Genomic DNA, 13,814 nt, shown 5'->3' with positions numbered 1-13,814 from the left:
TTTTGATATAATCCCTGGCCTTTAGGCAGCTGTGTGTCTCCACTCATTTTTACTTGAGCGTAGTTGTCAGACATGTGCCATCTTATGGAATTCCTCTCCTCTTCTATATATTTACCTACATGTGGAAAGCATGTAGCTAGCAGTACACAGAATATTGAATTATATTATGTCAAAAGACACTCTGGAGATAAAGCTGGTATCCATAATATCACTCAGTAAGTAAGTGTACATGTCTTTCTAAATTTGGAACATGCAATTAACCACAACCCCTCGCACATATGAGCACAACTTAAGTATCCTTTTTCTCTACCTGCAGACAGGTGTTGCATAAGTGAGATTTTATTATTGGTGTGTTTTTAGTGATTAATGTTAATGAGAACATGCATGAATACCCTTTAACCTATAAAATGCTTTTGAGAAATATAGATCAGCTGGTCGTAACTTGTCGGTTCACATCTGTCATGGTCCACAGTGCCAATAAATGAGAGGATACATGCGCTACGCATTTCCATGCATCACTATCAAATTTAATTGGCCTGAGTACATTTTATTTGGACAGTTGTGATCAGCTGTGAGCTTCACCGCTACCAACCACATCTCCTCCATCAAACAAGGCCACAACATGCACAACATGTGTTATGGATATCAGCTTTAAACTTGTCTTTTGACTCTTAATCATACTTGAACCCTATATAAACTGCATCCCACATTATAGTACATAACACAATAATATTAGTATATGTTTTGTGTTTTTATTTCGTTCCTGTTATTAATTAAACTTGAGCTGTGTCCCAATTGCATACTACACACAAATTTGAATTGGAGTTGTTTCAGGGTTTAGGGGTGAAAAGTGATCAAATGACAACTTGATGTTGAGTGTGATGATAATGGACACAACTGTGTCAAGAAAGATATATAGATAACTGGTTGCAGTTTGCATACAGGACATATCATATTGTCTGTTGCTATAGTAGAAAATTGGATATGATTGGTTTATAGTAAGGGATTGGGACACAGTGACTGTCTGAGATTTTTCTAACATGAATCAGTCTTACCTGCCCTCAGTTTGCTGTGTTGTTTCTTTTCTACTTTCCCTAAATGCAACTTACTTTAAGCATGCATCAACATCCTACAGTACAACTAAAACAAAACCAAAAATTAATAATAATAACAACCCATTCTTAGCCAGTACCATCTCTCTCTGGTGTCTGCCCCAGACTGCTGAGGCAGTTCATGTTTAAAGACTAACATTACAGACAGATTTATCATCAAGAAACACATGAAAGAGGAGCCCGTCTTCTAGTCGAGCACCTCTCTCAACAGTGTCTGTTTTCTATTGTGTGCATCTGGTTGTAGTGTGTGCAAAATTTTAAATGGCTTTGTTCTTTCATCTCAACATATGTCATTTGGTAATTTATACTGGTCTTATTTTTTTTTGCATTTATCCAATTGATCACTGGCATTTTGTTTCTGATTATGGTTTTTGGCTTATTCACTATATTTGGTTTGGTTTTTTTTGTCAATCGGATAATATATAATATCACACTGTGAAATATATTTTGATATAATTTGACTTTTTTGTGATCTGGAACTACTTCAGAGACTAACTTGTGGGTTTTAATTCCTGCAGCACAAATGATATAACAAGTAAAACGATCTAGAGTAATCATCACCTGAATGATCAGCTCAAACACTGGCACTTTGTAAACATATATATATATATAAGCCCACAAATTAGGTGAAGCAGTTCCAGATCCACCTCTCAGATATCTTCCATTTTTACAGATATTTTTTTAATATCCTGACAAAATAAATTATTCTTTGCTGAATGATATTTTGATTGTAAGGAAAAAAAACAAATGAATTGCATGGCTAAGAAGTTGCAGTTTAGGGTTTGTCAGACTTGTCAGTGTTAGATTTCTTCTGTTCTTTTTTGTAGATGGGCATTGCTCATTGTTTGTATATCCCCACCCTTCCTTACAGCCAAAAGCTCTAATGCCGCCCGACCGCTTCGTACTGCCTTTACATGGACATGGCAACTGACTTACACTGTCACCCTCATCACCCTCATTTCCTATGTAGTGTTTTCATAGGTCCCACCCCTTCTTCACCTTCTCCCTTGTCTTTAGAGATATTAAACTAGTCATCAATCCATTCTACACTAAAGAACAAATGATAATTTAAGCAAAAACTGTAACATAAATAGATTTTAGATAATGCTGAAGTCTATTGCAATGAAAAAAAATGTAGATACACATTTTTTGTAAAAGCAAATTATTTACCAGGAAAAAGCAAAACATGAAAAACAGAATTATGGTGTTTATTTTTATGTGGTGTGGATGTATGTGTTGTTGCCTCCCTGTACCGTCATCTTTTAAGATAGAAGACACTCTACAATGGAGAAAAATACATTTAACGGTACCAAGTGGCTATCCAATATTCTTACACATTTTTTTCCTTTGTAAATTCCTCTCTTCATGCCTAAATCATGTGGGCAATTTGTTGATGTAAGTTCACAATATATTGTATGTATGTTTGCATTCTCTTTTGAATGTTTTTTTTTTTTTTTCGAAAGATGCGGTTTGTTAAATGTGAGGAGTGGAGCATCTCAAATGTGAACTCTCCTTGTTTATCTCACAGTAAAACCAAAGCAGCTAATGAGCATGGTGGGTGTTACATGTAGCAACTTAAGCACTTTCACATAAAACTATATATGAAAAATTAAATAGAAGCTCTCTATGAACACGATTTGCTACATGTACTACCTGCGGAGGTCCTTAGAGCTCAACACACTGCGACTGCAAAAATCATGCAAATACACAAACATTATGCAAATTCAGAAAACGTCTTGTTGAGTGTGACAACACATGTGCTGAATACAAATTAACAAAGGAACTGCAAATGCAGTCCAACAACACAATGGCGGTGTTTCCAGCAGACATGAAGGGGTCTATCTCTCTATCAGGATAAATGTGAAATATATAACTGAAGAAAAAAGTGATCAACCTGCTGGGACACATTTGATATTCAATAAGCCTGGGTGAATCCAGATGAACCTACTACCAATTTCATTTCATTTTGCGGTTCCATCTGGAGAGGAAGCCGTTCAGTGTGACTTCCAATTCCCTGAAAAATGGGGAACCAATCCCAAACAGTTTTCTTTTACATAGGCGGGCTTAATACAATGATAACAGAGAAGCGACGTCTAGCAGCTTTTGTCAACATGCAACATGGCGGCCACTGAAGAGCAGCTATGGTAATGTCCGAGTGTCTGTAGACACCGGCTGCTTTCAGATTTTCTTTGAGAAACCTTTGAGATGCCGTTACAAGAGAGCCATCGCTCCTGCAAAACTACAATAGCTACATTTGTTAACCTGTTTTCCGTCGCTCTGCACACGATTATCTGGATCCTTGCTGATTGGTTGGATCAATGCTCTGATTGGCTAGATGATTGCACTGATTGGTTTGAGGTCTATTCACCTCATACAGAGGCATTTTGATCTAACTCCTTTGGTCATGCCTCTTGGAAGTTGGAGGTTTATACACCTTCCCCAGACCCTCATGAGATAGATTGACATTAGCAAGGCTAATATTCAATGCTTTAACTTAAAAAGTCACAATTAGGCATTGGATAAGTCCAGCCAAAGTTCACTTTAGAGTGTCCCCTGGAGACACAACAGTGCATGTGCTGTCACTCTGCTGAACTTTTCTGAAGTTGCTGTATTAGCATGTGTTTTGCGTATGTGTAAGTTTCAGTGTGTTGGACTCTAAGGGCCACTATAAGTACCTTTTATGGAATCTATACTAAATCAGAGCTAATGTGAGCAAATGAACGTCTGAGGCAGCACTTTTCTAATGTTCCAAACTGCATCTCTGATCAAGCTGTGACGTTGACATTCTAAATCTTTATATTGTTTGAATATATAGAATAAAATAGCTTTGGTTTGAGCTACGAAGTTGTGTGCTTGTGAATGTTTATGTTGATGTTTGTGATGATTTTTTTCATTACGTATTTTTTTTGTTTTGTTTTTAATTGATATGGAATATACATCCAAGTTTCCGTGTGCAGATGCTTTGACTGTGCATATTTTTCATGTCAATGGTAATTTGAATGTCCACTCCTGTGATACCTGCTTGAGAACAAATTATTATTATATTATATTATTATTATAAGTACATTATTAGCCTATTTAAAATCTATTTTTTATTATCTATTATCCATGAAAGGAATAGTACTGATGTCAGTTTAGTATGTTGGTCCACACTTACAACATAATCTACAGTGACTGAAGGGCGTTAGCAATACATACAACAGTACCACAGTGCATCATTATTATAGTGCATTGGAATTAGAACAGATTATCTCGACATACAGAAGCCTTTTCTGTATTTAATAACAGTTTTACTGTTAATAATGCAAGTAACGTCCTAGGTCATGCTTTTATGTATACATGGATATAAGTGCACTGGAACTATTATTGCAGTTACTGCATTATTTGTTCTAATGAGCTGCTGCACACCTGAATTTCTCCTAAGGGATGAATAAATAAAGAATCTACTTTACTTACTTACAGATTGTAGGTGAGCATATCATTTGAAAACAGCATCTACTGTACAACAACAAAAGCACATTTTTTGAGTTTAATAACAGTAGAAATGTGCTGCTCTGTAGTCGCGCTTTTCAGATTTGTCATGTTTGTGAAGCAGAAATACACGCAATTCAAGAAAGTTTTTAGCAACGGCACAACAGAGTTTACATTTCAGTTTCAACCGTGTTTGCTGTTGAAATAAAATTGGTTTGATTGAATCTTTTTGAACAAAAGTCTATGTTTTGGTTGATTTGTTAGGACATCTGACCAGTTCACTACAAATACCGGTTCAAAACATATTACACAGAATAATTCACATGGGGTGAGCATTCAGGTGACTTTGCTCTGCCACTGACATTGTGTAAACTTAAAGTTATAGTTCAACAGGTTTCTCTTGGTGACAGAGCTGCTCTTAAAACACTCATATATCTTGTTGAATAAATTTGTAAGAAGATTTTTCTTTTTTTTTCAATGGCAATGGTATAAATAAACCAAATAACTAGTTGCCTTCTTCAAAATGATTCATTACTTGTTCATAGAGTGGGTTCAATGGAACTACTAGGGAAGGTTTGTATGAAACCAAAAAGAACACATCTGTTGGCATTGAATTTTAGATCACAATGTGCATTTATTGTCTTCATGGGCAGTTTGCACATGACAATTAAGAGATTTTATCATAATTACTGTTGGTTATTGTAACAAAACAGTACCTAGAGTGTTCATCCAATTTTATATCGGTCTAGTTTCACCAAGTTGTTTTCTCTTGAGTACAAACAGATTGTAAAAATCAAATAAAGAACAACTGGATATAAATAAATAAAAAAAAACAGTCAAATCTTAACTTGAACATTGACCCACTGAACAGCTCTCCATTTGAGAAATGTTTGTAGAACTATAACCACACTGTTCTGTAGTTCTGTAAAAAGCAAGAGGTTTAAGATGATCTGAGCCACTGCACTTTGTAATTTCAGTCACAATGGAAATCTCTGATCTGTTTTGGCTAACACATTAAACTTTTATCGAAATTAATGTTACCGCACGTGCTCTTAAATTAAGTTAGATTAAACTTACACTTTTTTATTCAATAAAGAGAAAAATAAAAGGAATTGTAATGGCTACTGTATCTTTTTGACTGTAATTCTGCTGAAGATCTTTCCATCAGTATTTGCACTTATAGAGTTTGAGATTGTTTCCTTTAAATGTTTCTTAAATGAAATTGAGAAAGAACCTAGAAGACTGAATTTAAAGGAAACTTTAATATCTCTGGCTCATCCTTACACACCTCTTAAACCTTTTGGAATTCATATCAGGAATGTGTCTTTTCTTACAAGATGCTTAATTAGCACTCTTAGATTGATATGCCAAGTATATTGTTATTAGTTTGGGTTTAGCCGTTTCCTGTTTTGTTGATTTAATAAAATTCCCATGCCCCCACTAACCTGTCTGTCTCCAACCTCAGGAGCTGAGTTAGACATCCCAGTACTTGAGGATCCATTAGCGCACCCCTCTGTAGCTCCTCGTACACCCTTCATCCCCACTCCCTCTACCCACCACCCACTCCTCGCCATTATTGAGACCACCAAAGTCCCTGTCCAAGGCCACTGAGGCGGGGGTACCTTGCTTGTCGGACCGAGGCAGCGATGATTGTGATGATGATGGCTTGGTGAAATTGGGGTCTGGCTCTGGGGAAGCATTCAAGTCTAACCTGCCCCCTACTGATGATGAAGATTTTTACACGGCCTTCTCCTTGGTAACAGATAAGACCTTGTCCACGTCAGGCTTTGAAGGTGGCTACAAAGCTCATACACCCAAGACTTTTAGACTTAACAAACCAGTCTCCAGACGCAGTAGGACTACCACTACCGCTATACTACTAACTGCCTACCAGAGCCGCACCACCGCCACCTCTGCCTCCACCGCAACCCTCCACAATGCTCCGGCCAAACAGCCGGCTGGCAAAATGAATAACCGCGAGTTAAAACCCCAGCCAGACCTAGCGTTGCTTCCATTGCCCACATCCTTTGAGGTAGACAGCACAAAGCTGAGGGGCCCATTAATAACCTCCCCAATGTTCCGTAATATACCCACAGCACTCCCCACAGAGCCGGGCGTCAGGCGAGTTCCAGGGCCCTCGGAAGTGGTCCGTGAATCTAGCAGCACCACCGGGATGGTCATCGGAATAGTGGCGGCCGCTGCCCTGTGCATCCTCATCCTCCTGTATGCCATGTATAAGTACAGGAACAGGGATGAAGGCTCCTACCAGGTGGACGAGAGCAGGAACTACATAACCAATTCAGCTGTGCAGAGCAATGGTGCTGTGATGAAGGAGAAACAGCAGAGCTTGAAAGGCAGCAACAAGAAACAGAAAAACAAGGATAAGGAGTACTATGTGTGACTGTGAGACTTTTGTCAACACAAGAGAATGAAGAAAGAAAGCACTAATCACTTATCAGTTTCCTCGTGAGGAGCTATGACAAATGATGGTATAACATGGAACTTGAATAATCCTATACTGTGCTGAGTAGTTGAACTGATGATATGTACTGTAATATAAAACACACTTACTATTGTAAGCATAATGGCAAGGCTAAATAGCAACATTAGAGATCTTACTCTTCTATCTGGTGAGAGACATTATCAGTATAGAAATATTTCACAGCTACAGCATTCTCCTAAGTGACTTTTAGAGCTATGTGATCCTTGGCATTAACAAAACACTTTTGGTAAAAATGTTAATTATGAAAAGGTTCATAATCTTCTACATTTTCAGCATGTAAACAACATGTAGTGCTCAAAATGAGGAGTCAAGCACATAAACATGGTCAAAGTAAAAAAGGATGCTGTATCAGAGTATGACAAATTTTATGGTTTGTACATTATTCAAGTGTGGTGATTTGCTTTTTTTTTTTGCTTTGAGCAAAAAAAGAAAAAAAAAGAACATCAAGAAAAAAATATTTCTATATATCAAATGAAACCAAGGGAGCAAATTGTGCCATGGGCAGAACTCATAGACTCTGTTCACTCTGGCATCTGATATAGCACAGTGATTCTCATTATCTGACACTATGTAGAAAGGAGATGCCCCGATCTCTAAGTCAGGAGGACAGACACAGATTGTAAAATGCATGCCAGAGGGTAAAGCCCAGTCTACAGTGTTTTCTAAAATGCCAAAACTACTATTCAGCATCAGATAGGAATTTATCCCTACTCCCCCTCCTCTCTTTGAACCCTTCAAAAATGATAACCATGGAAAAATGATCTCTCAAAGAAAACGGTGCACAGCCAGTGGTGGTTTTATCTTTTTGCAAAATTGTATGTTGGTTCATTGCATATCGTTCTCTTTTTCTATGGTGTCAGGAGGAAGACCAATGCAGTACTACAACACTGTTAACAAATGTGTATACAAAATAAATCAAATGTTGAAAGTGTGAATTCTATCTGCTGTCACAATCAGCTGTGTCAAAAAAAAAACAAGAAATTTGTTTACATATTTTATTACACACTAGCTGTCGTACTTTGTAGGTAGGAAATTGTACATATCCATGACAGTTGTAATTTTTTAGTACCTCTATTGTACAGACTGAACATATGGTTTATCAGCGTATTTGACATGATGGAATCTATTAACTGTTACTTTACATGGAGAAAGACTTTAATCAGATTGTGGAGAATCATATTGATATTCATAAAGAATAAACATGTATTGTTAGCCTAGAGATCTAAGCAGAGATGTTTCTAAAGTTGCATGAATATTTAACTACTTGCAGTTGTCCAACAAATACAAGGTGCCCATCCTTCTGTATCATGGCTTTCTTGTTCTGGGTTATACTACTGTTATTTCTTTTGAAAGAGAATAAATTCAGACATGTGACAAGAAAGACAAAGAGGCTAATGGGTGGGGCTTCAGAGTCGAAGAAACAAGAGCTACAATGGCGTTTTTTGTCTGTTTTTTTTTTTTTTTTTTAAGTGTGACTGGTCACCTCAAATCATAGTCTTGTTACTTCTTTATTATTAGTTGGCATCTTGTTTTGACATTATTTTTACTTACCCTTTATGTTGACATTTTGGGCCATTGTCATTCAATGATGTGGAGGTGCAGTCTTTTCTCTTGATTGGAATTCACATCTTTGTGTTACAATTGTTACATTCCACAACCTTTCTTCATCAGTTTGATAACAAATAAAATATTCTTTTTTTCTCTGATTTTACACTGTAGTCCTTGGGTAAATCCAATTCTGCAGTTCCTTGTGCAACATTGCATTTGACATTTGTACCCACTGTCAGTGTGGAATCATGTTGACTGAACAGCAGCAAGAATACGTGGCAGATTTCTCAACTGAATACTTGTGATTAGATCTTACTTCCAGCTTTACACGCCAATAATGTACTGTTATAATAAGCCAGTTGACAGATGGGTCAAACATATGAGAACATGTGTACCTTAATTGTTTCCGTACGACTCTTTTGAAGAGTCAAACAGCATAACAATGCACAGCATTCAATAACTTAAAGTCGTTGTTTGACCAAAGTTCTCTCAGTGTTCACCCCTCTAATATGTCACATTCAGAGATTTCCTCCCTCTTTAGAATTTTACAGTAGGCTATATGTCTGTAATACTATAATAATATGCCATTTTTTTAATCTTAGTTTTTTTTGGTGATTCATTCATCCACTGCACAACATGTGGTGTAAGCTACAAGGGTAGAGAAGGCACATTGTACATATACCAACAGCAATGTTTCTATAGTGGAAGAAATGTTTACAACAATTACAAAGGATAAAGACCAATGTAGAAGCTGTATTTCCGGACTACTATGATGCTGATGCAAGAAACCCTAGATACACAAAGCTGCTCCTCTTCCCCTTTCTTTATACCCAGTAAATCTTCTGTTGCAGTGTTGGTGAACTTCATTTTCAAGATTTAGCGATACTGCACTCTCTAAGCAACAATGTTAAATTTTGAATTAAGTGTTTCTACCTCTACACTGGACAATTATGAGGCATTTGCTTGTCTATTTATAGTTTGCAGTGTTGGTAATGCTTCCTAAACCAAAGGTTTGTATTGCATTTCTGTTTTTTTCTGAAATGTTAAATTGCAATGTGCAGCTCTGAGTGGAGTCAATAGCTGCAGGACATGAGTAAACTACCTGCCAATGTGCCAAATTTGTAACAATTCCCTCAAGGTATTTGGGAGATAATGATTTCAAAAGAGTGGCGTAAATGGATGGACCTATTGCAGATGGAACCTGAACATTATAATGCCTCTGGGCCTGGCTATCACCAGTGAGGAGTCACAAAAATGATTTTTTTTTATCAAGATATCCAGATATCTGTAATTGTATTTTACAGTGACAGCAAGGAGAAGATGACCTCCTGCTGCCCTCCTGTAAGAAAACAGCTACAAACCAATCAATCATAATAAGCTTCCAAAAAAAGAAAACATTACACAATTGCTACATATTTGTACAAACATCTATGAATCAACCTATTTAGCCTCAATTATTACAGCTGTACATGAGAAAGATCTTGAAATGAATGAGTCTGACAAGTGTACAGTAGTATTTGTATTATAAGGTATGTAATCCCAAACTAGTTTTAATCCAAGTACACATACATGGACTTTAGCAAACAATGTGCCATCCATGAAAATATGCCTAAACAAAATAGACTGCCTCATCCAGCTTCACAGCTCCACACACCAAACTTTAAAATGACCATCTGTGTGAATTGTCACAGTTTCTGACATGATCCTGTCTGAGATCACGTCCAGATTGCTTCTCTGCCTTTTGGCTAAAACAGCGATCACCTCCTGTTGGTGTTTTTTGTTGCCTGTGGTGACATTAGTTGCCATTGCTCAGGAGGGAATTTCACCATATTCCTTGTTTTAAGAATTTGAACCTCTACAGAGTTGTATACCTTAAATTTAAAGGAATTCAGTAAATCCATTTACAAATTACAAATTCCTGCACTCTGCTGCATTGAAGAACTTGACAAGGTAGGCTAAACTATATTGTTGTTTATACCATTTATTTGGTTATTGTTCTATTTATTGTCAATTTACTGGTTTTAGTTTTCTTTTATTTCCCTGAGCTTGTGGTAGCTACTGTACCACCATGTTGGCCAACCATTTCAGCATGGAGAGGCACCACAGTGTCCGTTGTAAATTCAAAGTAAGCTGGTGGAAATGTCAACTCTGGACTTTTCCAGGAAGGTAAATCAAAAAGCCTTGGGCTTTACAACAGATTCTAAGTATACGATGACACTGCCCAGTTTTCTGCTTTCATTGTTGAGAAACTGATTGACAATGCTCTGAAAACAGTGATGGTCAGAATGTTCAACTAAACAGTGAATGCTGATGACGTGCATGTAGCCGGGAACGTTGTTCACCATGAAAGACCAGGTTACCAAAGTGGGAGATGAAGATGGCATTTGGAATTGCCCTTCCATATTCAGCCATGGCAGGACCTACAAGGCTCCCAGGTAGAGTATTCAGGTGGGTGATGAAGACCCGTTCCACTGGACTCCGAATTCCATCCCCTCCATACAAATGTAATTGTTGCGACTCATCCTGTTGATGGGGCTGACAGGAGGATTTAGCCCCATGGACAGCGCTGTCGCACTACCTGTGTCTCACCCGACTCCACCCCAAGGCCGTAGGGAATTGAGAACTAGAGGCAGCTGGGGGAGAGGTCTGGCATCCTCCATGTGCCAGGGATGCTTTTCCTTTTCTAAAAAAAAGTCTTGCAAACAAAGCACTCAACTGCTTCCAACGTCACTCAAGTGCTTCAAACGTCATTAGTCACTTGTCCAAACCACACATTGGCACAGATTGATACAACTGCCTCATGAGGTACTGTATGGTTCCGCCAGCTCATGTGAAGCTGCTAGATGGAAAAAAAATCGATTTCAAAAAGGCTTATAAAATAAAGTGACAAAGATGAAAACGAAGGGCATTTTATCTATAATTTCAGTATGTTTTCGTTACCTTTGTAAACAGACAAACAGTTTCAGTTATCTTTTTTTTCGTTTGTTAGTTTTTTTCTTACAATTATCATTTTTATTTTAGTTTCCAAATGTGTTTTCAATTTTAGTTTTCGTTATTTCTTTCATTTTTTTTAACGATATAACCTTGCTTCAGACAACAACGATATTGCAAATGCAAAACTTGCATTATAGAATTAGGTGGTTTGTGATTTATAAGTGGACATAGAAGATAAAACCACCATCATTACACCCCTCGACTAATTAAGCCTAAAGTTAACACTGATCCTCTTTTTGTGTCCATTACTTTTTGCCAACACCGCTTCTTATTAGCTAGCCAGCAATCACAGAAATTGTTGACAGTTGAGTCAGTATCCCCCATTAACATCAAAGAGATTAAGTAGTAAAATTACCAGCATGGTGAGTAAACAAACAAATAAATATAACTACCTCCATGTGAACACTGAACAAGTCACACATTATGCAGCTTCTTTTAAAGTCTGACTTTGATAAGTTCATTACATAAAACGATACTCACGATTACATCATGTCTTAGTACAGTTCTATGATCTGTCATTTTTACTGTCCATACCGTACATCTCTGGGGTGAATTTGTTTTTTCAGAAGCATGAGTCATAGCCTACCTAGCAACGGAGTCAACCACACATCCTCACTTAGATATAAGCCCTCTCCCTTCCCTGCTCAAGCATCTTCCTGAATCTCTCCTCAGCTACGACTCCTAGCTCGGAATTCGTATTAAGTTAGGAGTTCTGAGAGTTTTCTAAGACTCAGTGTCAATACAGCCCAGGTTAGTAAACCAGGCCACAAGAGTGCCCTTAAAATCTACCTAATGTTTGAAACGTAGGGTTTTTTCCCACAATTCTCCACATAAAACTGCTGCGTCAAACTTTTACTGAGAAAAAGTGCAAACTCCTGAGCTAAGAGTGGAACTCAGTTTCTATTTCAATGTCATTTTTTATTTATGAAGTCACTCACAAGAGTCACAGTGATTATTAATGAAAGAACAGCATGTACCTACCTACCTAAAACTAATTACTAACTGAACGTACCTTGTAGCCTATTAGCCACATTGTGAGAAAATGTCCCCCACCATGTACACCCAGTGGAATATGATGCCTGCATGTGATAGATGATGAACACTATAATTAACAAGACCTAAAGCCCCCTCCCCTACACACACACACACACACACACACACACACACACACACACACACACACACACTGGATTGAATCATCTCTGGTAGCTCACACTGGAGCTTTACTCGGAAGGAAAACATTTGAAGTATAGGACATTATTTTTCTTCCTACATTTTCAACACTCACAAAGGAAGAGTGACGATTTCCACATGCTCTCTCTCACACACACTCACCCACACACACACACACACACCAGGTACAGCAGTTAACTGAGACCACAAACCCTTGCAAATGTGGAAGTGATTATAGAGGCCACAGGGATCGATGGGTGGGGTCCCCTAGATATACACACATACTGTAGGTATACTCAGGGAGTGCAGCACACTTCCGTGCACACATACAATGTTAGCATTTATGGGTAAGTACTGATAATGTGCTCAAAGGTATTTCATTTTTATAATCACATTTACCCATTCAGACGGTGCTTTTGTCTATATCACATTTCTACCTAACCTCTCACATTCACAAACCAATGATACATCAGAGGTTCAGTATCCTGCCCAATGATACTTAGGGCCTGTCCCAATATGCACATTCCATCACACTTACACCTTGGGCACTTGGCGTGTGCATTTGTGGGCTTACTGTAATCTAAGTGTGCAAGTGTGTCCCATTTCTCCAACGACCAAAAGTGCAGCACGCTTGATTTGCACTTTACCCACACTTACGCTAAGACCGCATCAGAGCGGTATTTGGCCAAGTATAAATCCCACATTGCACCAGCTGGTGAAGTCTGCCTTCACCAGGAACCACAAGCCACAAATGCCATTAAATACATTTCAATAAAATTAATTTGACTCTCTATCTCATAATTATGACTTTTTAATCTCATATTTTATGTTTTTTTTATGACTTTTTAATCTCATATATTATATTCTTTTATCTCATGTTTTTTTCGTTTCAGTTTTGTTGTCTTTAGGCTACATTTACTTTTACATCTGGTCATTTTTGGCCTGTTATAACATACCTAATAATGAATCTTTCTCTCATTTTATGTGAATATTTTTCTCTGTTTAATCCTTTG

The 13,814-nt window shown here is 37.6% G+C and overlaps 1 protein-coding gene across 1 annotated transcript in view; it reads left to right on the top strand.

The window, feature by feature from the left end:
- nrxn3a (neurexin 3a) overlaps positions 1-6,984 on the top strand; it is a gene marked incomplete at both ends in the record, with an annotated part of 114,389 nt that extends 107,405 nt beyond the window's left edge. Inside the window, 2 exon segments of the mRNA XM_083997719.1 lie at positions 6,061-6,172; positions 6,174-6,984. Coding sequence (XP_083853845.1) covers positions 6,061-6,172; positions 6,174-6,984 — 923 coding nt within the window.
- Between the last annotated feature and the right edge of the window lie 6,830 nt (positions 6,985-13,814).

This window comes from Trachurus trachurus, assembly GCF_905171665.1.
Source record: "Trachurus trachurus genome assembly, chromosome: 22".
In the NCBI taxonomy this organism is placed as follows: domain Eukaryota; kingdom Metazoa; phylum Chordata; class Actinopteri; order Carangiformes; family Carangidae; genus Trachurus; species Trachurus trachurus.
The sequence above is the reverse complement of the archived record's forward strand: the minus strand, read 5'-3'. Positions and strand labels throughout refer to the sequence as shown.